Below are 27,664 nucleotides of genomic sequence, written 5' to 3' on the forward strand. Positions count from 1 at the left end.
CCCAGAACTCTTCGCTTCCTGGCAGGAGTCCTTACCAGGTGCATTTACCTGCCACACCTTTGACATTGTGACTTGCTAGTTTGATAACTAATTAAACCAGATCTATCATTGGTCCTAAAAAGAGTATATTGGTCTATTCTCTGCTTCCAGTCATTATCACTGTTAATTTCAGAAACAAAATATCCCTTTCTGATCATTATCAAAACCTACAGTCCATCCTTCAGGCCTGTTCTCAAATGCTTTCCAAGCATAGTCAGACCTGATATTGCTTGGATTGTGCTTGTAGAGCCTTCAAGAACTCAGAGTGACCTTCATATTGTTATATGCTTTAGAGCAGAAACTCCTTGAAATTCCTTTATTTTTGATTCTGTAGCCTCAGCCACAAGCCCTCTAGTCTACCTCTTGTTATTTTGTAGATGAGAAAGCATCCCTATTCTTCCCTCACTGTCTAGGTTAAGTGACTTATCTAAGCTCTCCTAGGAAGTAAATGACAGAAGCAGGATTCGAAGTCAGGTTTTCTGACTACAAAGCCAGTTTCCATTCTACTGAGCTACTAGTAGCATCACTGAAAATAGTTTTAGAAGAACTGGAAGATAAAATGATTGGAATATTCAGTTCATCTTGTTTCTACATAGTTTGGTTTTCTTCCTTCAGGGCTCCTTATTTGGACTTACTACTTTTATTATTGTTGTTATTATTTATTGGGCAGCTAGGAGATGGAGGAGGTAAGGTTCTGTGCTTGGAACTAGGAGTCTTGAGTTCAAAGCCAGCCTCAGACACTTCCTTGCTGTATAATCTGGGCAAGTCTCTTAGCCCTCTTTGCCTCAGTTTCCTCATCTAAGGAGCTAGAGAAGGAAATGGCAAACCACTCCAGTATCTCTGCCAAGAAAACCCCAAGTGAGGTTACAAAGAGTTGTACACAATTGAACAACAGCATTCATTATTATTGTCACCATTATAAGGCCATTGATAGTGACACAGAGATGTTTGAGACAAGATCATCTACATAGATTTTTATAGCATAAAAGTAACATGATCAACATAGTAAAAAATAACATGAGAAATAAAAAATAACATAAGAGAACTAACAAAATGCTGAGTAAGGAAATATTTTTAATTGAGGAAAACTGGAAAAGTTTCATTCAGGGGGTGACATTTGATCTAGACCTCACATGGGAATTTCAGGAGATGGAGATCAGAGAATCAGAAGAGTGAGCATCATGTGTTGTAAATTTTAAACACTTAAAAACTTTCTGAATCCTGGTTCTTTTGTCCATCATTACAAGCTTATTGTTTACTACTTCAGCTCATGTGTTCTGCTTTTATTCTTGTTTACATACTATTGCTAGTCCTATATCTTACCCTGTCTTGGTATCTTATACAGACACAATGCAGAGTCATCTCTGCTTGGATCTCTGAGAATCCTTGTTTCTCCTCAAAACTCAACTTAAGACAACTTTTCTTATCCCCTATGTTTGTATATCCCTCTCACAAAACCAGCTTCTCTTTAATTTTGTGTAGTCTTGGAATTTTATTGGTACATGTTGGATTTTCTCCTTTATCCTCTCCCCCTGCCCTTGACAAGTAGCCAAATGTGGCCCCCTGAGTGGAAGACAAAGGGAAAACTCTTTCTTTCTTTATATTTACAGCTCTTAATACAGAATCTGACGTATTGTAGGTACTTAGTAAAACTTCATTGATTCATTGTCATTAACTGGCTGTGACTGGCAAAACTACTTTACCTGGATCTCCTCCTGCTCTCTAAAGAAATTGTTCCTTGTCTCAAAAGACTATTTAGAGGAAAGCATTTGTTAATGTTAGGAGCTAACATGTCATCATTTCACTCTTGTTGGTCTTGTTTCCTCATCTGTAAAATCAAGATAATCATTGAACAGTCTATCTCACAGGGTTTTGTGAAAAAACCGCTTAGTAAATTTTAAAGTACTATAGAAATAGAAGTAAATCATCCTGAAATGTATTAACTAAAAGCTGTGAGCATCAAGACAAGACTATCACCAGAGTTCTTTAATAATAGAGTAGTTCTGGAGCATAGTTTTATCATATGGCTTCTTGAGGTAGTTGCAATTATAATTTCTTTTGAGGACCACTTGCTCTGTAAACTTTCCCCCTTTTTCTTCCTCAGTTTCTGACCTTTTCTGTTCCTTTCAGGATTCTTGTGATAGATTTCAAATAAATTATGTGTATTTATTCTGATTTTTGTCTTACCAGAGAATCTTGTACAATTCTGAGTGCTTTACTGTAGAAGGGGAATAAGTTGTAGAAGAGCTCAGAAAAAATTTTAGAATTTCTAGATCTATCTGGATTGCATAGCTATTTCCAAGGTAATGGGATTTACTGCCTGAAATTAGCTCTATTTCTAGCTTTAAAAAGGACCCATAATAGCTGTTACTAGGGACCAGGAAGGGATTATGACAAAAGTTAAAACTATGATACTCTACACCCAAGAGCAAGAAAAGATAGTGTGGGGTAATTCCTGTTTTTTTTTTTTTTTCATTGTACTCGATTCTCGGGTATTGTCAGACCTTCCTAGTTCAGTTATTATTTTACTCCTAGTGTAGTTTATAGAATTTTTCTCAATACCTTAATAGAAAAAAGAGAACTGGTTGATAGAATAGAAGTATAGAAGGTAGAAAAGAGAATAGCATAGACTAAGAGGTATTTAGATTTGATATGTATTAGGGAAACCCCTGGAAGATATTCAAGAGTGCTGTGGCAGGAAGGTGTGGCTATCAGTTTGTGGAGAACCCCCTGGTACAAGAAGAAAGAAAAGCAGCAGACAAGTTAGCTTAAGTGGAGAATGAATATTTCAGACAAGAAAGTTAAAGACATATTGGGACTAAAGAGAAGTGTAAAGGATCCTCCTAAGAGTTAGAATATTATACTAAACTTGCCAATTAACTATTGATATTGCTGCTATTTTTATTATATAGCATATATATTATATAGCATAGCCATGAGCACTGAACATTCTTATAGTATAGCTATTTAAGTTATTTATTTTTGTAAGGAATAATTTGTAATTGAATTTATACAAGAATTATGTGTATTTTCCTAGGCTGATATCCCAAATATCTTATATATGTTGCATTTCTTTTGAATGGGATTTCCATTCCTATTATTGTCTCTTGAATTTTGGTATTTATTACATAGTGATGCTTTTTGCCAAAGCTATTGCCTCATTTAGTATCTTTGCTGGTTCCTTGGCATTTTTGAAGTAAAAATTTACCATGTCATCATCAAATAGGATCATTTTAACTCTTTGCTTGTTTTTAACAGATTTAATTTTTCTTGTCTTATTGCTACTGTTAGCATTTCTGGAATTGTATTAAATAATAATGGGGAGAATGAACATCATTGCTTTTTTTATATATGTTGGGAAAACTGGGGTATGGCAATTTTAAAAGATTCATGCTTTTGATTTTAGATATTTTTTTAAATTATAAAGATCCATTTATGCCTATACTTTACAGAGGGCATTTTGAGGGGAAAGAGCATAAATAGATGCTGTACTTTGTCAAAAGCTCTTTTAAAATATGAAGACAAAAGTGTGGCTTTGAGTGTTTTTATTTCTAATGTGATTAATTATGTTAATTATTTTCCTAATGTTATATCATCCTTACATTCCTAATATAAATCCAACATGGCCATAATGATTGACTTCTTAAATTAATTGCTTTAGTCTGTTTGACATTTTACTTTAAAATGTTGAATTGATATTCATAAATGATATTGGCCTATAGTTCTTTGCTTTCCCCCCAGTTTAGCTATTAGGACTGTATTTTTCTCATTAAAAGAGCCTGTTCTAGTGCTTCATATCTTAATTTTTGAGAATAATTAGTGTAGTGTTGTTGTTAATTGTTCTCTAAGAATTTGATAGAATTCTCCTGTGAATCTATCAGAACCAGAAATTCTTCTTGGTTTATTTATATATATAAACCAAGTCCTATTTAAAAGTTGTTGGCTCTAATTTTTTTTTTATTTTTAAAATTTAGTCTGTTGTTTTGTATCTAACAAATACCAAATAAGATGGAAATGTTCATATACAAAGCAGAAAAGAAAAAAAGAGGACTGCATGTGTAGCTATATCTGCTCCAAGTGCTTCTTGCTTCTCCCTTTAAGTGTTGTTGTTTGTCCTTGAAGAGGACCATGGTATCAGGGAGGAGATGCCATGACATGCAAGCAAAATAGGATTTAAGTGAGGGAGTGCTAGAAAAGGATACCAATCTAACTAAGGATCCAGTGGCCAGGAGCCAGGGTCCAGAGATCAGGACGATTGAAGATGGCTCTTGATGCAATGAGAGACTTTCTAAGTCTTTCTTTAGCCTTTCTAAGCTAAAGTTTTCCACAGGTCTTAGTTTGATTGAAGCAGCATTCATTCAGTGATTAAAGCTAGGTAGCAGTGGAAGCAAAGAAGTCCTTTTTCAAGTAGTCGTTTCCTTCTCTCCCCGCCCCCGTCTCCCCCCCACCAAAAAAAAAAATCGAAATAAGTGAATCTAGGAGAAGAAAAAGATCTTCACAGTTTCTGATCAAAGCAGAAATGATTACTGTTTACATATAATTTAAGTCTCTCGGAGATGAAAAAAGAGATTCCTTCCTTTCTCCTTCTGTCCCTCTCTCTTTTCCTTCCTTCCCTCCTGTCTTCTCTCCCTTTCCTCCCTCTATCCACATAGAGTATCAAACTCTTACCTATAGATGCTCTTAAAAGCATTTTTTCCTTCTCTTTTGAACCTCTAGATTTCTTAAGGACCTTACATCAAAATCAATCTGATTCCCATTGATTGGACAACAAATCCCAGACCAAGCCCTATTTGGTCTTTGGGTCTTTGATCTGTGACTTAGATTAAATGTAAATAGCAATAATTTCTGCTTTGACCAGAATCCCTTTAAGTGTACAATATTTAAGATGTTATTTTCAAAGTTTTTCTTATCTGTGTTCTCTACTCACCACTCTTGTGTTCTCTTCTGTGGATTAAGGAAAAAACAAAACAAAACCTTGCGTGATCCTTTTTTCTTATTTTTCTTTAAAAGAAATTTTAGTAACCCTATTGCATGCCCCACCTTTTCCCTTCTCACCCACTTCTCCAAATTGGGAAAAAATAAAAGGAAAAAAAATCTTTGTTACAGATATGCATGTTGAAAAGCAATCCCCAAGTTAACTTTGTTTGAAAAATGTTTCGTTCTCTACCCTAAATTTATCACCTCACTATTAGAAGGTGAGTAGCATGTTGTATCATTACTTTTGAAATCATGATCACTTTGGTGATCAGGTTTCTTAACTCTTTCAGTTATTTTTCTTTGCAAAACTTGTTATTATATTATTTTTCTTTGGGTCCTAGTCATTTCCCTTTGCATCAGTTCATGAGTCTTCCCTGGTTTGTCTGAAACTATCCTTCTTTCATTTCTTAAAAGGTAAGAGTATTTCATTGCTATAAACTTGTTCAGCTCTTTCCAAATTGGTAGACACCCCATGGTTTCCGGTTCTTTACTACCATAAACAGAGCTGCTATAAATCTTTGTTTGTACATGGGTCCTCTTACCCTTTCTTTGATCTCTTTGGGTTATAGCCCTAGTAGTGGTATTACTAGATCAAAGGGAATACACAGTTTAATGACATTTTGGGTAAAGTTCCAAACTGCTTTCCAGAATAGTTTCACCAGTTTATAGCTTTATTGTTGGTTCTTTTTCACCAGAGTATTTAATATCTCTCTTAAAATAATCATCAAATTGAACTTTAGACTTGATTAATTATTACTGAAAAGTGATCATTATTTTTGAGATTCTTTTTAAAAATTTTGCCTTATACTACTGTTTTTTTTCCCCCTTGGAAAGAGGAGGCTGTGCATATAAATGGGCTTTTGTACTAGAGATAGCTGTGCTTTTGCCAGTGCTGACTTCTGGTTTTTTTTTTTTTTCTCATACTCTGTTGCTCCACCTCTTAAAAGTAACTGAAGTGGTTTTAGAGAGTATATTGGTGTAGGGTGTTTCTCTCCCCCAACCCCCTCCCATACACACTTTTGGAAAATAATCATTTTGAATGTTAGAATCAAAGCTACATTTTGGAGGGAGATACTTTTTTTTTTAATTTGTCAGTGTCTGGGTTGGATCGCTATTCAGAATAAGAATTACTTAGGAAAGCAACATACGGGAGGGAGCATATTAGAAAATAAACTATGATATCCTAACCATTTAATTTGCCAAGCTTCTTTTGAAAAATCAGGTAAGTCTTGTTGCAAGTGCAGTTTTATATTCTGTACAACTGTTGTAAATATGCTGGGGCAATTTTCCTAGATGGGGTAGCATTACCATTGTATGTGTGCTTGACTTAAGAAGTGAAATTAGTTAGTATTTGTTCCCTGTGCACCCCATTAGATCTTGATTTTTAGGATTTGTGTGGTATAAAGTACTCAGAATAGAAACTAGTTTACTGCTAGTGATAATTATGCAGGTGTGAACAGTATTCAAAAAGGCATGATAAAGAGGTGTTGTGATCTGTGTGCATTATTTCATTCATAGATCTATCCGTATGTAGATAGATAATTATCTTTTTTCATGTGAGGTCAGTTTCTTAGGCCTTAGAAGTAAGTAATCCTACAAATTAATCCAGTGAAGATAGTGAGAAATTTATTGCAAAATGGTGTCAAGTTGTTTAGTCAGATTTCATTTCTTTAAATACAAACTAAAGCCTTTTGTGCCTTGTACTCTCATTTATTAAAAATAAAAATAGTATTGGATATGTAGCTAGCTCTCCACTTTGAAAATGTGTATAAACACATTTTTAAAATGGTAATTCTTAATGAGTGCCTTTGGGGCAAAACCCCAAATTGTTTTTCATATTTGGAAATAGTTCAATTAAATATCTGCTTGAAAGAAGGAATTTGAAACTCATTCTAACATATACTGATTTTAGTATTTTTGCTCTTTAACTTTTTAACCAAGTAAAAATAGTGTGGTTCAACTATATATTTTTGAAAGACTGATAAATCATATGCTTGATCCTTGAGAGTCAAAGGACCTGAGCTGTTTTCATACTTCCTCCTTATTTCTATAGACATATTTGTATATGTCTGGCTCTAGACTAAAAGATAGACTGACAGGGACAGATAGACTTACTTGGTTAGACAGAAAGTAGTTCAGGAAGTATATTAAATAAATGAAATGGAATTATTATCTCACTAATAGAAATTGCTTTCTAAATGTGGAATTAATATTAAAACCAAATCCATGAAATTTTCTGTATTTTGAGGCCAGTGGAGCGTAGATTTTATTTACTAAAAAATCCATTCAAACTAAAGACTCAAATTTCTTGGAATTGTTGGAATTACTGTTTAGAGAGCATTCTCTTATGGGTTAAAATATTTGCTTCATATGATAGTTGTTTCTACTAGATGGATGTAAGAAATGGATATATAACATTTTACCATACAAAACTTTTCTAAAGTGACCCCAGAGCAAATGTTTTTATCCTGATTTTACAGATGGGGAAACTCAGGTTGAAAGTGACTAATGTAACTTGCCAGTGGTTACATAGTGTAGGTCCATGCTGGACCTCAAATCCAGACTTCAAATTTAAAGTTTTCCAGAATTAGGATCAAGAAAAATAACCCTTAAACTATACTAAACAAAATATCTCTCTGAGGATTCAGAAGGCACTTGAGGTTCTACCCTTGGTGTCCTGGGTTTTCTGTAGCAACATAATTTCTCATTGTTCATTACTATTTATGTAGAAGATTTGTTGACTTTGCCAGACCATGCAAATGTCCTTTGAATACATTCCTAATGTGAGTTTACTGCTCAGTGGTCTTTTTCTCATAAATGAAGAGTGTAGAATGCATTAACTTTTCAAAAGTTCTTTTAATGGATTTCTTTTAATAATACTTTTCATTATTGTTTTACTTTATACTATATGTTCTTTGTGTAAATAGTTCTTTTTTGTTTACTTTGCCCTTAATTGGTTCATACATGTCTTATCAAATTTTTCTGAATTCTTTATATTGGTTATTCCTTGTCATTATAAGTGCATTCAAATTCCATTACATCCATATGCCAAAACATATCGAAATAAATATTTTTGTATATGAAGTGAATATTTTGTATATGGAATACATTTTTTCTTTTATCATTTCTGCCACTTTCATGAATGTGAAGTGAAATCTCAAGAGTTATTTTTTAAAATAATAATAGCTTTTATTTTTCAAAATATATGCAAAGATAGTTTTCAACATTCATCCCTGCAAAATCTTGTGTTCCAAATTTTTCTCCCTTCTTCCCTCCACCCCTCTCCACTAGATAGCAAGTTTAACCAGTACAAGTTAAACATGTGCAATTCTTCTAAACATATTTCCATATTTATCATGCTGCACAAGAAAAACCAGGTGAAAAAGGGGGGAAAAATGAGAAGGGAAAGAACAAGCAAACAAACAATAACAACAAATGTGAAAATATTATTCTGTGATCCACATTCAGTCTTCCATAGTCTTCTCTCTGGATGCAGATGGCTCTTTTCATCATAACTCTATTGGAATTACCTGGGAAAGTATCTCATTGTTGAAAAGAGCCAAATCCATCACAGTTAATCATCACATAATTATTTTTGCTGCTGTGTACAATGTTCTCTTGGTTCCATTCACTTCACTTAGCATTAGGTTGTGAAGGCTTTTCAAGTTTTTCTGAAATCAGCCTGCTCATCATTTTTTTATAGAACAATAATACTCCATACATTCCTATACCATAGCTTAATCAGCTATTCCCAAACTGATGGAGATCCAATTCCTTGTCATTACAAAAAGAGTTGCTACAAACATTTTTGCACATGTCTGTTCTTTTCTTTCTTTAATGATCTCTTCAAGTTATAAACCCCATAGAAATATTGCTGAATAAAAGGACATAGTTTCAAATTGCTCTCCAGAGTGGTTGGGTTAGTTCACAACTCCACCAACAAAGTATGTGTCTCGTTTTCCCACCCTCCCCTACAGTATTTATCATTATCTTTTCCTGTCATCTTAGCCAATTTGAGAGGTGTGAAGTAATACTTCAGAATTGTATCAATTTATATTTCTCTAATCAATAATGATTTAGAGCACTTTTTCATGTGACTAGAAATGGCTTTAATTTCTTCATCTGAAAATTGTTTGTATCCTTTGATATTTTCAATTGGGAAATGACTGTTATTGTTATAAATTTGAGTCAATTCTCTATGTTTTAGAAATGAGACCTTTATCAGAAACACTGGATGGAAATTTTCCCCCAGTTTTCTGCTTTCCTTCTAATCTTGGCTGTAAAACTTTTAAATTTAATATAATCAAGATTATCCACTTTGCATTTCATAATGTTCTCTAATTATTCTTTGGCCATAAATTCCTTCCTTCTCCATAGGTCAGAGAAGAGAACCCTAACCCTTATTCCTCTTTCTGTCTAAATCATGAACTTATTTCTATATTATCTTTGGTATAAGAGTATTAAATGTTGGTTAATGCCTAGTTTCTGCCATACTATTTTCTAGTTTTCCCAGCAATTTTTGTCAAATAGTGAGTTCTTATCCTAGAAATTGGAGTCTTTTGGTTTATTAAGTACTAGAGTACTATAGTCATTAATTATTGTGTCTTGTGAACCTAACATATTCCTTGCTGATCCAGTACTCTATTTCTTAGCCAGTGTCAAATGTTTTTTTTTTTTTAAATAACTTTTTATTGATAGAATGCATGCCAGGGTAATTTTTTACAGCATTATCACTTGCATTCACTTCTGTTCCGATTTTTCCCCTCCCTCCCTCCACCCCTTCCCCCAGATGGCAAAAGTCCTTTACATGTTGAATGGGTTGCAGTATATCCTAGATACAATATATGTGTGCAGAACCAAACAGTTTCAAACAGGGAGAATTGAATTCAGAAGGTATAAATAACCCAGGAAGAAAAACAAAAATGCAAGCAGTTTATATTCATTTCCCAGTGTTCTTTCTCTGGGTGTAGCTGCTTCTGTCCATCTTTGATCAATTAAAGCTCTCTTTATCGAAGAGGTCCACTTCCATCAGAATACATCCTCAAACAGTATCGTTGTTGAGGTATATAATGATCTCCTGGTTCTGCTCATTTCACTCAGCATCAGTTCATGTAAGTCTCGCCAGTCCTCTCTGTATTCATCCTGCTGGTCATTCCTTACAGAACAATACTATTCCATAACATTCATATACCACAATTTACTCAACCATTCTCCAATTGATGGACATCCTTTCATTTTCCAGCTTCTAGCCACTACAAACAGGGCTGCCACAAACATTTTGGCACATACAGGTCCCTTTCCTTTCTTTAGTATCTCTTTGGGGTATAGCCCAGTAGAAACACTGCTGGATCAAAGGGTATGCACAGTTTGATAACTTTTTGAGCATAGTTCCAAATAGTGTCAAATGGTTTTGATGGCCACTGTTTTATAATATATTTTAGGTATGGTACAGCTAAGCCACCTTCCTTTGCTTTTTTCCTTTTTTTTTTTTTTTCCATTAATTCTTTGACCTTTTGTTCTTCCAGATGAATTTTGTTAGCATTTTTTCTGGCTCTATAAAGTAATTTTTTGGCAGTTTGATTGGTTCAACACTGACTAAGGAGATTAATTTAGGTAGAATTGTCATATTTTTATATTAGCTCAGCCTATCCACAAGCACTTAATACTCTTTTAATTGTTTAGATCTAACTATTTGTGTGAAAAATGTTTTTTTAATTGTATTCAAATAGTTCCAGGCTTTGTCTTAGCAGGTACACTCCCAACTATTTTATATTATCCACAGTTATTTTAAATGGGATTTCTCTATCTCTTGCTGCTGAACTTTGTTGGTAATATAGAAATGCTGTTGATTTATATGGGTTTATTTTATATCCTGCAACTTTGCTAAAGTTATTAATTGTTTCTGGTAGAAAAGTTATTTTAATAGGCACTTCTCTTCTTTTTCATGATTTGTATCATCCTTTCACACACTGGTTGATATTTTGCATCTGTTCTTTTGAGCACTGCTGAATCACATAGAAAAAATTTTCCAGAGAGTTTTTCTCCTTTTTTTGAATTATGACTATAATGGACAATGATGACAATAATGTGATTATCTAACATTTTATTTTTTAATAATAGATTTTTATTTTCAAAATACATATATAAAGATAATTTTCAATATTCACCCTTGCAAAATTTTGTGTTCCAATTTTTTCTCCCTCCCTTCCCCCAATCCCTGTCTAAGACAGCAAGTAATCCAATATATATTCAACATGTGCAATTCTAAACATATTTCCACATTCTTTCATGCACAAGAAAAATCAGATCAAAAAGGAAAAAAAAAGCAACAAGCGAACAATAGCAAAAAAGATGACAATACAACATATTGTGATCCATATTCAGTTCTCATAGTTCTCTTTCTGGATCTAGATGATTCTCTCTATTAAAAGTCTGTTGGAATTGGCCTAAATCACCATTGTTGAAAAGAGATATATCCATCAGAATTGTTCATCCCACAGTCTTATTGCTGTGTACAATGTTCTCCTGGTTTTACTCACTTCACCAGCATCAGTTCATGTAAGTCCCTCCAGGCCTCTCTGAAATCATCCTGTAGCTAACATTTTATTATAGGAAGCTTTAGTATGCACCATCCCCTGTGATATTCACAATGTGAAGGAACTCTTTCTTTAATGTATTTTGTCTCAGATTGTTATAGAAATGGCATCTGGTAATCCAAGTCTATAATGATGAAGAGAAAAGGAAGGAACATTTATTGGCCTTTTTTTTTGTATTCCCAGTATTTAGCACAATGCCCAAACCATAGGAGGTATGTGATAAATGCTGGTGACTTAATAACTTGACATAGTACATATTTTGACATGCTGGAAGAACTAAAAGTATATGCCTGACAACAACAGCCCATGTGTGCATCTTCTTCATCCTTCTGAAAACTAGACCAGCTAAACTCAAGGTGGCTCTCACACTGCCTGAGAAGTTGAAGGAAATGAAAGGTTCTTATCAGTGTTCATGGAATTAGAGTTTGGGGTTGTTGTGGTGGTTGTTGTTTACTTTAACCATTTATGCAGATTCTTTTATAAGATATGGATGGGTTAAAATATCTTCAATTGATAGAGACCCATACTGATGAAGTCATTGCTACTGTGAAGCACTAACATTCACAAGCAAGGAAACTGAGACTCTGTGAGGTAAAGTTGCTTAAGGACATTTATCTAATAAGTGACAGAGCCAGGACTTTTGACTCCAAATCCAGGGGCCTTTCCCCTTATTCCACTCTGTCTGTTTCAACTTCTACTTAATCTCCCTTTTCTGACCCTCTGTGTCCACATATAACTGTGCCTTACAGTTTTAATTTGTCTTATATTATTTATTTTTGTGTGAAGAAATTTTGACTCTCCAGTTAGATCATAAGTTCCTTGAATGCATGTTTGAGAATTTATTACTTTCTTATATTCCTCAAGTATATCTTTTAATACTTAGATATTCAATAAGTACCTGGTGATTTAAGTACCTGGTGATCTCTCCAGCACTAATTCTGAGTCAGCTATGTTTCATTTACCCCAACATTAACAGAATCTCTTAACATAAGAGTTAGCAGGGATAGTAGATCCAGTACTCAGAATATTTTAGAGGTCAACCTCTTATGCAAGTAAAATTGTTGAAACAGAACCTAAAAAGTTGTGACATGCTTAAGATCCACGAGCTCACAAGTGGGAGAGCCCAGAATTGAGCACCCACATCTTTTGATTCCATGTTTGCTGTTCTCTTGTGCCCAACACTGCTTCATGGAATCTAGAATAGTGATCTAGCACATGCAGATTCTTGCCATGTCGTCAGCCCTCAGCTGTCTGTCTTAGGGCAAAGATACCACTCTTCCAAACATATCACAACCAAATCAGATGATATATAAATGACTGTGGAAGGCATAGTCACAGGATTTAACTTTCCTTCCTCCACATCCTTCCTCAGCAAAATATTCCTCAATTCAGTTTTAAGTAGATTAATATATTAAAATTGTTCTTCATTCTCCAAACCACTTTCTGATCTGTGTAGAAATGTAGCAAGGAAGGGAACCCATGGAATATGTTTTGATTTTTGTGGGACAGCAAATTATTAGGACTATCCTCAAAGCATTTTAGTTCTCAGGCTCCCTTGTATAAAGAGCTATCTAAAATGTCTTATTTATCTTTCATTTCATTTTTCTGGGTTGTAACTTTACTTGTTCCATTTTCTTTAAATGGGTGACTAGAATTTTCATCTACTTTCTGTCATGAAAATATAGGTATTTGTGATCCATTTTAATCGACTTTGTTCTGTTTACAGTGAAAATAATTATTCCCATACATGAGACAGAGAGGACAAATTGTTATCTCCTATTGGAGATGGTAAGATTAAAAATAGAATTATTAAGACATTCTTTAAAACAAAAACAGTAGCATCATCTTCTCTGAAGATTCTTGGTGTTTTTTTTTCCCAACTATTGGTAATGCTTTCCTCTTTGGAGATTATTTTACAAGATGCTGCTTCTTTAGACTTGAAAACAAGGATATGTACAATATGTGATGCATTGTGTCTTGCATGTTTAAGGAGGCCCTGAAAATTTGTGACCTTCTTAACTGTCTCTTCTCTCCAGTGTTCTTCTGGGGACCTAAGGGACTTTCTCTTCAACATAGTAGGGCATTCCTCTTAATGTAGGCTGTGATCTGGGTCATGGCTTTCCCCAAACATTGTACATCTTACTCAATTAAGGACCTTGAGAAATTTCCTAATACTCTACAATCTATTGTTCATGAACTAATATAGTCCTATTTTCTTCTCTATTTAAACTATAATTATTTCTTAGAACAGTAAGGCCCCTTAAAATAAGAGAGAATTTATTTTTACATTTAGGGATTTTTTTTTCCATATTTAGAAGGAAGCTAAATAGCTCAGTTGCTAGAGTTCCAGACATGGAGCCAAGAAGACCTGAGCTCAAATATGGCTTCAGGCTCTTGCTGGCAGTGTGACTTCTGGGCAGGTTACTATATACAAATAAATTTTCTCTCCTGTAAAATGGACTATCATGGTACTTAGCTCTCAGGGTTATAAATATAACTAGATTATATTTGTAAAATACTTTGTAAACTTTAAAGTGCTATATAGAATCTATATTTTTAAGTCAAAAAATCATGTCTAAAAGGATGACTAAAGATATCATTTTTATTTTCATTTTTCCTTTTTTTTTAATTCACCTTTGCAGATAACTTCAATGTGACAAAGATTTATTTAGAGTTTGCCATGTATGAGGTGCTGGGGTTATAAAGATAAAAACTGAAACTATCCCCTTTTACTCAAGAAATTCATTTTCAGGGAGGAAACTGTGATTACAAGATAACCTAATAAAAGTAATTTCAGGATTGGGAGGAAAATAAACAATGAGGGCTTTTAGAAAGTTGAGTATTTTCTTTAGTTTTGTAAATAACCTCTGTGTGGACATGTGAATTTTCCTATATGTTAATTCAGTAATATGCCTTTTTGAATTTTATTGTTCCATTTTTCCTCTGTATTTTTTTCATTCAGTCAGTAAAAATTTATTAAGAGCCTACCATGTGCTTGGCACTGGGCTGCCTATAGAGGATACAAAGAAAGGCACAAGACAGTCCCTGTTCTCAAGGAGCTTGTAATCCAGTGGGGGAGACAAAAGTACAAACTACATACAAACAAGCTATAAATGGCAGGAGGAAGACCCTGGAATTAAGAGGGATTGCCAAAGGTTATTTGTAAAAGATGGGGTTTAGACTTGAAAGTTAAGGAGGAGAGGTACTTAGATGACACAGTGGATAGAGCACCAGCCCTGAAGTCAGGAGGATATGAGTTCAAACCCAGCCTCAGACACTTAATATTTCCTAGCTGTGTGATCCTGGGCAAGTCACTTAACCCTAATTGCCTCAGGGAAAAAAAAAGAAAAAGTTAAGGAGGCTGAGGACAGAAATGAGGAGAGAGAGAATCCTCTGTTAAAATATGTGAATGGTAGATGGAATGTCTTGTCAGTAGAACAAGGGTACCAGTGTCTCTGGTGATTTGGGAGGAGAGGGGAGGGAATGGGGATGATGAGTTGTAAATAAGAAAACTGGAAAGATAGGGGGGACCAAGTTAGGAAAAATTTTTAACTTCATTTTGTTTTCAGCTATTTTTGGATAATGTCCTTTTAAGGGTTTTTGTCATTTGCAGATAACTAACATTTGGCCAAATTTACTAGGTACATAGGACCTTATATTTACATAGCAAAAGAATCTTAGAAATCATTTAGTATAGAAATTCTTCATCTGTGTTATACTTTAACATTTAAAAGAATTTATGAATTTGGTTGGGGGGAAAGTTATGTTTTTATTTCACTACAATTAGTTTCCTTTGAAATCGAATATATCTTATTTTATGCATTTACAAACATTCTGGGATGGTCAAAGAGAAAAAAGGCACAAAAATATATTTAAGAACTTTTTAACTGTGGTCCAAACCCCACCTCTGTTTACAAATGTGAAAACTGAGAACTTGAAAAGGTAAATGATTTGTCTAGATTCAAAGACTAGAAAGCTGAGATTCTCTCCTAGTTTTCTGACTCCAAACCCGATATGCTTTCCACTTTAATTAGAGTCTAGGACTTCCATTGTTCAGGACATCAGTTTGATTTCTTTGGGAGTCATTTGGTTTCTCTTTTGCTCAATGGCCAGAGTTACAAGTAACTAAATGCTAGTTATGAATTGAACCATGATCCTGGGACCGTAGGTTTTAGAATTGAAAAGGACATGATAGATGATCTTGGCTGGGGCTTCTTAAAACTTTTTCTGCTCACAAACCCTTTTCACTTGAGAAATTTTTACACAATTCTAGGTATAAATGTATATAAAATAGGTATATAAATCAAACATTTACTGACAATAAATGATAATTTCATGATTCCCATATTCAGTTAAAAGATGGGTCACAACCCATAGCTTAAGAAGCTTTGAACTAGTCCATACCCTCTTATTTTACTTAGAACAAAACAGGCCCAGGAAGAAGAGATTTACATTGACAGATCTAGATAACTTTGGTTTGCTCATTTCTGAGGTAACTGGAAGAGGGAGCAGTAATAAGTAGTAATTAGTAATAGTTACTAATAACTAGTAAAAGATCATTCCAGACTTCTATGCTAAAGGCATGTAGGTGCTAAACTAATATGCCTTTAAATTTATTTATTCTTTTTGATTAATGTCATTACAATATGGTCATGGTTTTGTATACAAATAGATAGCTATGGCCTTTGCTCTGGAAAAACTTAAAATTCAAAGAAAAAGGAATATTTGAATACAAATAAAGACTCTAAATCTTGATTTTCCAGAAAAACATAAAAACTCATCTGGGAAGGTTTCAGCTGGAAGACAAGTCTTGAGTTTGGAAAGGGTTTGGCAAGAACGGTTGTTAGCAGGGTTTGTGGTGTTTAAAAATTATTGCTGGAATATCTGAAATTCTCAATAAAAATTCCAGGAAGCCTAATAGCTTTCTGGGCAGCATGTGTGGATTTAAGGGAAAAGAAAAAATGTTTCTTCTGGGAAATCCCCAATATGCCAAGAACTGAATCTTCTTACTGAGATGTCAACAAGTAGACTAGGGTACTATGGAACTTGCTCCATTTACTTCATATTTTGTCTTCTTTCTCATGAGACAATAGTTGACTTACTTAGAAACCTAACATTGTTATTAGACTTATTCAAGATTTCAACTTTAATTTGATCCTTTCTGCCTTAGCATTTCATGTAATTTGCATACATATTGGGAAAACCCTCTCCAGTTTGAACCTGGATTAATAAACTGTCCTATTTATGAGCAGTGTGGTATCCAAAACAATAGTATGTGATTCTCTTTTGTGCAATTCAGGCTTCTTTGAATTCTGTACTGGAATATTCTATCATCTTAACACTATTGTACAAATAATAGGACTATGGCCCTTTGAGTTAATGATACTTTAAAATATTGGACCAGTCATAGAATTGTGTCAAAATATTTATTTCATGCATTTCTGCCTCACATATCTTTTATAACTAGAATTACAGTCCTTGCTGTTGACCATTTTTTTTTTTTGCACACGCTTAGACCTTACATACATTATCATTTGTCTAAAGAATTAATTTGATTATCTGTGTATAAATTTCATTCTAGTGACCTAATTTAGCACTATTCTTCATTATATCTGAGAGGTAGAAGGCTAGCTAATTCTGCCTCATATTAGCTACTTAGATTCCGCCTTTTTCATCTGATTGTAAGAAGAAACAAGGTTCTCAAATCCCAAGATTCTAGTTGGTTTCCAGCTCTCAGCCTAAGTCTCTATATAGAACTTCAAAAGGGAGAGTGCAATCGCAATGATTTGGAGGCTGAATTACCTCACTTCCTCTTTTTTTTCTTTGCATATTTTAATTTTTAATATATGTTCATTATGTTGCACACATGTTGGTAGGAGAAAAAATTGGAGTGGTAGAATTGGAGAGGAGAAATATCTCAACAGTAAATAATCCACCTCTCATTGAATTGTTCTTAATATTTTATTTGGATTTCTTCTTTGCTCTTATAATATTCTTTGTTTTAAAGTTATTTGTACATAGATAGCTGCTATACTAATTCAGGCATTTATCATCTTTTACTGGAATATTATAATAGCTTTGTAACAAATCCTAACTTTTACATTGTTAATGTAGAGGTCTTCCTATGTTACTTCCCAGTTCAGAATCCCTTTAAGTAGATACATATTTTCCAAAGAATAAAATATATACTTAGTCTGACATGTAAGATCCCATCATCTCCATCCCAAATCTGGCTTTCAACTTATCTCCCTTATTTGTATTTTATGCTAATCTCCCTCAATCCCTCTTAGTCAGTTTTCTGACTAAACTAAACTATCCTACTGCTGTTCCTTAATGTCATCCTACTCTTTCCTTTCACTCTGCTTTTGTGATGGCTAAATCCTAATTCTAGATTATGGTCTGTCTTCATTCATACCTCTTGAAATCCTTTGCCTTCAGGATCTTTCTCAGGTACCTCATTTTTCACAGAGGCATCCCTGATGTAGTGTTTAATTCCTCCTAAAATTTTTCTTTAACAATCTGGAGTTTTCCTTTGATTTTTCCACATTCTTCCTTGTGTCATACTCACACACACACACACACATATATATATATGTATGTATGTATGTATGTATGCATGCATGCATGCATAGATATTTGATTGAAACTCCTTGGGATAAAACTCCTTGGGAATACTGACAATGTTGTCTGGCATCTTTATATCCATAGCATATCCATGGTAAGTAAAGCATCATTTAACAATACTACTTAATAATAATTTGATACTTTGCCCTCCTACCCCACCCCACCCCTATCTTTTTTGTCTTATCTGGAAACTAGATCTTTTTTTTTTGAAGACACTGGTCACTGAGTGCTTGAACTCATTTAGCAAACATATTAGCCAAGTAGCTAGCAGGCTAAAACTTTTTTGATTTTAGTATTCCTAGCTGCCAAATTCAAGATAACTTGAAACAGCTCACCAACATGAATGTGTTTGAGGTCCTGAAGAAGGAAGAATATTTTTAAGGACTCTCAGGAAGTTTACTACCTAAAACTAAAATATTTTAAAATCTGAACTGTGGAAAATATGAATTTTAGGTTTCACATTAAGGTGTGTTTTCATTTTAAATCTTGGCATCTCCTAGCCAGTTGAAATCTGTGTGTGTTAGCAAGAATGCCTATTGGGTTTTAAAATAACATTTTGGATGGAAAACCTCCCTCCAAATCATATCATTCAATTCTTTTAAAGCAGATGGCTTCATGGAGAATTATAGTTGTGATGGAATATGATACTAAAATTGATGAGTCGGTTAAATGAAGAAATCAAAACTAAGTTTGAAAATTAATGAATGCCATTATGCATATTTATATAACACTAACTCAGAGTGGTTGCTAACTTAGAGACATTTTTCAGAGAATGTAGGTGAGGTGAGATTTAACCAAAAGACAAGTCAACTTTAAAAGTTTTCCTTTGGTGACAAAAATTTGAACATGCTATTTGATTGTGATTATTGTTATTATGGTTGTTAATGTATCGAGCAGTAGCAGTAATGTATTGGCAGCTTAACAGAAATGATTTCTGTGCTCATAAGACCTTTTGTCTTTTGTCTTAAAGACCTAGACTAGGATTGGACTTAAAAGGTCATTTGTCTTTTGTCCCTTTGAACTGGAAATTTCATAGTCCAGATCTATGACACTACAAACAAGTGAGTCATTAAACATTTATTAACCACTCACCATATCATGTGCCAGACATTGTATTTAGCACTAGGAACACAAGGTCAAAAAACAGGCCCTAATCTCAAGTAGCTTACAGTGGAGGATATAGCCCATACATCATCATACAGCCATATATACAAACAGCTTTTAGTAGGATAAATTTGAGATGATCAAGGTGGGAGACAACAGCATTAAGAAGGGTTGAGAAAGATTCTTGTAGAAGATGGGATTTTAGTTGGGATTTAAAGGGAGCTGTGGCAATGGAGGAGGTACAAATGAGGAAAGAAAATCTTCCAGGCATGGAGGGCAGGCAGAAACTGCCTGAAATTGTGCTACCTTTCAGCTTATTATAAAAGGTTTATAAACACTTAACTTGTAATAATCGTATGAGGTAATGCATGTGTTCATCTCTTATAAAAGGAAACAGAAACTGAGGTGAAATGAGTTGCTCAGTCACATTAGATAATGACAGGGCTGAGACTCAAACCTAAACAAAAAAATCCAATGATCTTAATGAGTATTGAATGAATGAATAAAAAAATTATTTATCAAGAACTTTGTACAAAGCATTGTATTAAGTGTTGGAGGTATAAAAAGAAAGGGAAGGACACTGCTCTTAAGAAGCTCACATTCCCAGGGAAAAAACATAGAAAGTTTTTGCTTTAAGTTACCTGGAAAGGGCCAGTGGTTCTTAGGACACAGTATCAGATAAGATGGTAATTTTTCTTTAATGTCATTTCTATTTATTAAAAACTATATATATTTTTTTTGATGTTGAAGCATTTGAAAGTGCTGAGGACTTTGATGGCAAGACTTTTTCCCCCTTGGGATGTCAGTAGCTATAGTTGAAGAGAAGTTTACATCACCTGAAAAGGAATTGAAAAAATCACATCTCCATAAAATTTGTCTTCCACAAAGATGGCTATGGAGTCTGGGCTGGTAGCAGAATTGATGACCCTAAGGAGGAGGGTTAGGGTTGGGGAACTATTATTTCTGGATCTCTTGGGCTTACCTGCTCATCACTGATAGTTGGTTGAGATTTATTGGGGAAGGGTAAGTGGTACTTTCTATTCTCCATAATAACTCTGGAAATTAAGCTAGAAGCAGCATTGGCTACCCTAAGGTGCACTAGAATTCAGACGGTAGGAGGCTCTGCACCATAGGCTGTCTCCATTGAATTCCAAAGGAGGTGGTTTCACTCATCTTGTGTATGCTTCTGACTCTTTCTCTCAAGATGTCTTACTATTTAATTCTATCATTTTCTACTTTATCCTCTCATTCTAGAATATAATGACAGTTTTTCTTGATAATTTCTTGAAAGATCTTTTTTTGAGCATTACTTTCAGATAGACCAATAATTTTAAAATTCTTTCTCCTAGATAGATTTTATAGGCCCATTCTTTTTCCAGTGAGATATTTCACATTTTTTTTTCTATTTTTTGGTTTTGTCTTATTGTATCTTGATTTCTCATAAAGTCATTAGCTTTCATTTGCTCAATTCTAATTTTTGAGAAATTATTTTCTTTGGTGAACCTTTGTACCTCATTTCCCAATTGACCAATTTTGCTTGCTTTCTAAGGCATTCTTCTCCTCACTAGTTTTTTGTATTTCCTTTTGCCCTGATCTCAATTCTTTTCATAATTTTTCTTTTATCTCTGTTACTTGATTTTCAAATTCCCTTTTGAGTTCTTCTGTGGCCTGAGTCCAATTCTTATTTTTCTTGGAGGATTTGGATGTAGGAGCTTTGATTTTTGTTATCATCTTCTGAGTGTGTGTTTTGATTTTCCTTGTCACTATAATAACCTTCAATGGTTAAAAACTTTTTCTGTTGGTCTGTTCCCAAACTTCAAGGGTTTTGTGTAGCTGTTTTCAGAGATCCTTCCAAGGATCTAATCCCAAGCACACTTTTTTGCCCTGGAACTGTTAGGAGTGTCCTCACCCCACTGTAGCTGAAAGATCTAGTGTGCTAAAGCAACTGTCCTGTTTTGATGACTCTAGAGGCCGAGGCTGGGGCTGGGGCTGGGGCTGGGACTGGGACTGGGGCTACACTGACATGGCCTGTGCTGGAACTGCACTCCGGACTCTCACTCCGGACTCTCACCCCGTTCCACAGACTCTCTCTGCTGATCTCCCCAGTCCTCCCTGGTATCCCCGGGCCAAGAGGTCCAGAAGCCTCCAGCACTGCTGCTAATTCAGAGATTCTGCCTTGCTAGTGCTGGGACTGGGACTGGAGTTGTGCTGGTGCAGCCTGCCTTGGGATTGCATACTGGGCACCCACCCTGCTTCCACAGACCTTCTCTGCTGACTTTCCAAGTCCTCTTTGGTGTCTCTGGGCTGAGAGGTCTGGAAGCCTCCAGCATTGCTGCTCACTGCTGCTGGGGCCAGGGTGGGGGGCCCAGTTTAGGGCTGTGTTGGTGGGACTGCATGCTGGACTCCCACCCAGATGTTACAGACCTTTTCTGCTGACCTTCTAAGTTACCTTCAGCTGGAGGTTCTACCCCATCTTTTTAGGTGTTCTGATGCTCTGAACTTTGCTTAGAGTTATTATTTAAAGGAATTTGGAGCAGTTTAGGGAAGAGTTTGGGTGAGTTCCTGCCTTAACTCTACCATCTTGACTCCCAATGTCTTATTATTTCAGCTAAGCTGGCAAATCTGTTCCATTGGTGATCATTGGTCAGTGGTAAAGAGGGTAAACCCTTCTCCACTAGTTTGCTCTTTTGGAAGATGGCTGAGACAAAGAAAGAAAGACTAGTGGTCTTGGGGAAAGCTCTATATAGAGGATGCTATTATAATTGAGGCACTTGGACTTATCTAATAGTAGTTTGGTGGCAATTAGTGTTTGTGATGATGGGGTGAAAAGGCTTCTTCTGAATATTTGTCCCCTGTCCTGTGGCTGGGAGGGGCCAAGATGGAAGTAGGCTTTTCCTCAAAGTGGTACTTCAGTTCCTGGACTGTTTTGGAATGGCTTTACTGGAGTCTGAGAAGAAGTTGTGGTTGATGTATTAGCTGTAGGGTTTCTCTTTAAGTGTTAGATTAATTATTTTTCTTTTTCTTTTACATCACTGTTGCTTCTCACTGACTCCTACCATTCCATAGGTACTTTTATAGAGATTTCTTTCAGTTAATAATTTCACTTATTCTAGGTACTTTGATATTGTTTGTGCAAACATTTTCAATTTTATGTAATTAAAGGTATATATTTTAACTTATGTAATCACATTTATCCTGTTTAAGATTTCTCCTCATATCTGTTCTATAAGGTATTTCTCTCCCTTTTTCCTCTATTAAAAAAAAAAGTTATCTTGTTACTTATATTGAGATCATATGCTCATTTGAAGCTTTTTTGTGGTGTATTGTATAAAATGTTGGTCTAAACTTCATCTCCGCTAAACTATTTTCTAGTTTTCCTAGCAATTTTTTACTTAGAACAGCAATTATCAAATTTCTCAGTTTCAGGATCCCTTTACATTCTTAAAAAATTATTGAGGACCCTAAAGTTTGTTTATGTGAGTTATATCTATTGATATTAGGAATTGAAATTGAAAAGTTCTGAAAAATATTTATTAATTCATTAAAAAATAATAATAAACTTATTTCATGTTAACATAGATTACATATACATATTATTATGAAAAAATTTTCCAAGACAAAAAGTGAGAAGAATGACAGACATTGTTTTGTCATTCTTTCTCATTATCTGGCTTTATAGAAGACATCTGTATTCTCATTTTTTTGTTGTTTTATTGTAATGTATTATTTTGGTTGAAGTATTTGAAGAAAATCTGGCCTCATTTCGACATATAGTTAGGAGAATATGGAATATTTTATTAAGAAATGTCTGAATATTATTATGAAAATGTTTTTGACTTCATGGATCCTCTGAATGGTTCTTAGGGACCCAGAGGTGCTCAGACCACACTTTAAGAATCATTGACATAAGAAGGATGTCTTATGTCTCATAGTTGGTGATTTGAATTTATTGATCACGTGGCTACCATGTTTGGTTATTTCTGGGTCTGTCTTATCTAGCCTTTTCCATTTATCAACTTTACTATTTTAAGCCATTATGCTATAGTTTGTGTAATATTGCTTTGTCATATAGTTTGAGACTAGGCAATGCAAGGTTCCCTTCTTTCTTACCTTCTTTTTTTTTTTCTTCATTTCAGTTAGTGTTCTTGATCTTTTATTCCTATGTGTGCATTTTCTTATTATTTTGTCTAGTTCTATAAAGAAGTCACTCCTTGACAATTTAATAAGGCACTAAATCTATATGTTTACTTTGGTAATATCTTTTTTATTATATTAGCATAGTCCAAGGATGAACAAAATATTATATCTGCAATTATTTATTTTCATATTTATTTTGTGAAAAAGTTATAATTATAGTTTGTGTAAGTCCTTAGTATATCCTTATAATTTGACTCCCAGATTTTTAGTGTATTTTTTGGTTATTCTGAATGGAGTTTCTTTTTCTGTCTTCTCTGACAGCTTTTATTACAAATTTACAGAAATGCTAATGATTTTTTCTGTTTTACATTATATTCTGCTTTTAGTGATCTTTCTCCTTTCTGTTTTATTAGATGCTAGGTTTTCACTACATATAATTTCAGTACACTAGTTAGATTAATACACTCAGATTGGTTAATCTAGGTTATAATCATTCGGAGGTTGTTTTGTGCTCCGAGGTCACCCCAACCAAAGACTATAACTCAGTGGCTTATACGGTTTGTTCCAGTGGGTTTAGTAGATGTATGTGTTGAGTTATATACATTTGCTGTGACATAAGACCCAGTGTTATTAACTGTTAACATTTCTTAATATGTTATATAGGATCAGTAGTCCTTTTGAAATTCTATGTCAGTAATTATTTGATCAATTGTTAACTTTTCAAAAGACAAAGTGACCTAAAAAATACATTATTATTAATCTTCCCGTGTCCCCTTCCCCCCCCCAAAAAAACCCAACCTTCACCAGCCTCTCAGTGCCACAAACAGAAACATTAGAATTTGAAATGTTCTGGAAAACATGTTAAAAAGGGGTGTGTGTATGTGTATATGTGTGTGTGTGTGTGTGTGTGTATGTGTGTGTGTGTGTGTGTGTGTGTGTATGTATGTAAAATTATCCATAAGAATACTGTAAAGGAGAAAGAGAAAGATGTTCAAAATCAAACTCATAATCTTTCCCTAAAACCTATCTTTCTTATGGCCATTTGAAAAAAATGCCCTAAATTCCTGATTAATTAGAAACAGTGAAAATTAAAACAACTCTAAGGTATTTTCTTATATTTATCAGATTGATTAATGTGACAGATTAATATGACATCTCCTTGGAGAGGAGATGTGTGAAAATTGGAAGACTAATGCATTGTTGGTGGAATCAGGAACTGATCCAACCATTCTGGAGAACAATTTGGAACTGCCCAAATTGCCGTCAAATTATGCATACCCTTTGATCCAGCAATATCACTACATTAGGTCTGTATCCCAAAGATACCATATAAGGGGAGGGGGGGGAATAGTTGTAACAATTCTTTTTATGGTAGCAAAAAAAGGAAATTGAGGAGATGCCCATTAAGTGAGGAATGACTGAATAAGTTGTGGTACATGAATATATTGTGCTATTAAAAAATGATGAGCAAACATTTCAGAAAAACCTTGAAAGACTTAACATGAACTGATGCTAGTGAAATGAGCAGAATTAAGAGAAAATTCTGCAACTATATTATCAACTATGGTTGACTTGGCTCTTCTCAGCAATACAATGATTCAAGGCAATTCCAAAAAATTTATGATGGAACATGATGGAGTCTGAAGGCAGATCAAAGCATATATTTTCACTTTCTTTATTTTTATTTTTTGTTACCTTTTGCAAACTGTTTCTTCTTTTACAATACAACTAATATGGAAATAATAAGGAAGGGAGGAAGGAATCCTACCTTACTACCTCATTCACTCTACATTGTATCAACTGCCAGTTCCTGATCATTCATTCTCTATTCAGTCTCTTTTCCGTCACTCCCTTTTCTATTCCTGTTGCTACTATCTTACAAATTTCTCATGTGCCCTATTCAGTTCAATCCAATAACTATTAATTAAAAGCTTGCTACACATAGGGCATTGTGGCAAGTACACAAAGTTGCAGAAAATTCTTCTCAGCTGTGACTGAGTTTACAATCAAGTAAGGATATGTAATGTTCTCACAAATAAACGTGGCATAAGATTAGCTCTGATAAGAGCAAAATGGGTTTCTTTTGTTGTAATGTACTAAAAAAAAAAAAATCTTAAGTGAATAAAACCTAACCTTGAATCACTTTTAGCTTCTGGAATTAGGGAAAGTTCATGGAGAAAGTAACAGCTGAGTTGAACTTTAAGAAAGAGAAGGAATTAAGCAGAGATAAGAGAGTATGTGCTAGAATTGAGAGTGCCTTATGGAAATGTAGGAAGGGAGAAGATGGCCTAATGAAATCAGCGACCAACTTCTGCCAATGCCAATAATAAATGGTTAAAGGGGAACATATCAACACTTTACAAGAGAGGATCTGGTTTTGGAAAATGCTCAGATCTAATTGTTTTTGCTTTAATTTTGGTTGGCTTATTTTGATGGTGTGAATGCGTGTATGTGTGTGTGTGTGTGTGTGTTTTATTTAAAACAAATGGCATAGCTCTGTTGTCAATAGTACCTTTGTCCTTTAGGGTTGATTGAGAGACATCAGTAGAATTTAATAATATCTCACTGAGAGCTATTTCTTTAAGGTGTCATATAATGGGAAAAACTCTGATCTCATTCAAGAATCTTGGTTCTAGAAACAACTTAGCCAAGAATCTTACTTTGTAACCTTAAATCACTTCCCCTTCCCTGGACCTCTATTTTCCCAAATTAGATGACAGGAGTTTGGCTAGGGCATCTCTTATTTTCCAATTTCCACAACATGATTCAGGGAATTCCTGCTTCAGTGACATTCCAGACTATCTTGCTTATCTAGAATATTATAAAATGTCATACCAAGAAGAATTCTTAGGGATTATCTTAATCCAACTTCATTATACACAAGCTGAAACTTAAATCCAAAAGAAACTTGCTGAAGTTTATATAGGTAGAGTAAAAGTAAAGCTAAAATGTGAAACTAAATTCTCTGATTTAAAATCCAGTATTTATTCTTCTATGCCATTACTATATTATATCACCATATTCTACTATACCACTACAGAAGTAATTTGTCCGAAATCTTATAGTTAAAAAGTAGCGCTAAAGCTGGATTCCATGTTATTCTGCTTTTAGAAACAATGATCTAAGATTAAGACTAAGAAGGAAAGTAGCTGTTAGATAAAATCTGTGTTTTTGTTTCTTGCATAGCTTTCATAATATGTAAGTGTTAACAATTTTTTGTCATTTTACAAAATTGACAGTTTTGTCACTATCACTATTTCAAGAAACTGGATCTTTTGATAGTAACTCTTATCTAAGTCTCTGGGTTACAGGAATGCCTAGAGTCAAAGAGAGAGATCAAAGGAGGCTTCTTGGAAGAGGAAAACTGAACTGGCATTTGAAGAAACTAAGAAAACATATGAACTTGTTAGTGGTGGAAACATGATGGGGACTTCTGGGGAGTGGGGGAAATTGAAGCATTAAAGTCTGACCAAAGGGAATAATAAGATATGTGTAAAGATACAAAATCAGCATTAAATATATTTCATTGAGGAGGTATTGGATTCATTTGGATGTAGGTCTGAGTATGAGGGTCAGAAGAAATTTCTTATGAGGGAATCCTTTATATAGATCCTTGGAATACCACATTGAGGGTTTAGATTTTATAATGGGGTATGTAGGGAGCTATATATAGTAGGTTGTGTTGCAGGCTTAGAACAAAGAGCAGTCATTTGAGGTAGCAACTAAATAGAATTAAAAACCAAAACTTTGAGACATTAATTCATTTTTTCCCTAAAAACATCCTTTCTTCAATTTTGATATTAGTTTGTTTTTGTTTGGAGATGAGTAAGAATGGTAATACTTGAGCTGACCCTATTTGCATTACCCTTTCTGGAACAGTAACGTACATTGTTTGTTTTCCCTTTGCAGATTGCCTTCTCTCAGCACAGCAACTTTATGGATCTGGTACAATTCTTTGTGACCTTTTTCAGGTACTTGTATTTCTGAATACTAAAACATTCTGCTATTTGAATGTTGGGCAATTGGGGTTCTTAAACAGAAGGACTTTAAGAAAAGAATAATTACCCTTTATTTCCATGGCAGGTGGTTCTTAATGTATAGAGTAGGTATGTTCTTGGAGAATTGGATGGTTTGAGCTGGGATTTAAAAGAGACAAAAATAAACCCAGTCCAATTTGAAAAATGCTT

General features: G+C 34.4%; 1 protein-coding gene across 1 annotated transcript in view; it reads left to right on the forward strand.

The window, feature by feature from the left end:
- The window catches only part of ATRN (attractin), a 236,781-nt gene that overhangs the window by 146,605 nt on the left and 62,512 nt on the right, over nt 1-27,664 (forward strand). Inside the window, exon 25 of the mRNA XM_051965371.1 lies at nt 27,387-27,448. Coding sequence (XP_051821331.1) covers nt 27,387-27,448 — 62 coding nt within the window. The remainder of the gene's footprint in view (nt 1-27,386; nt 27,449-27,664) is intronic.

Source organism: Antechinus flavipes, chromosome 6 (assembly GCF_016432865.1).
Source record: "Antechinus flavipes isolate AdamAnt ecotype Samford, QLD, Australia chromosome 6, AdamAnt_v2, whole genome shotgun sequence".
NCBI lineage: Eukaryota > Metazoa > Chordata > Mammalia > Dasyuromorphia > Dasyuridae > Antechinus > Antechinus flavipes.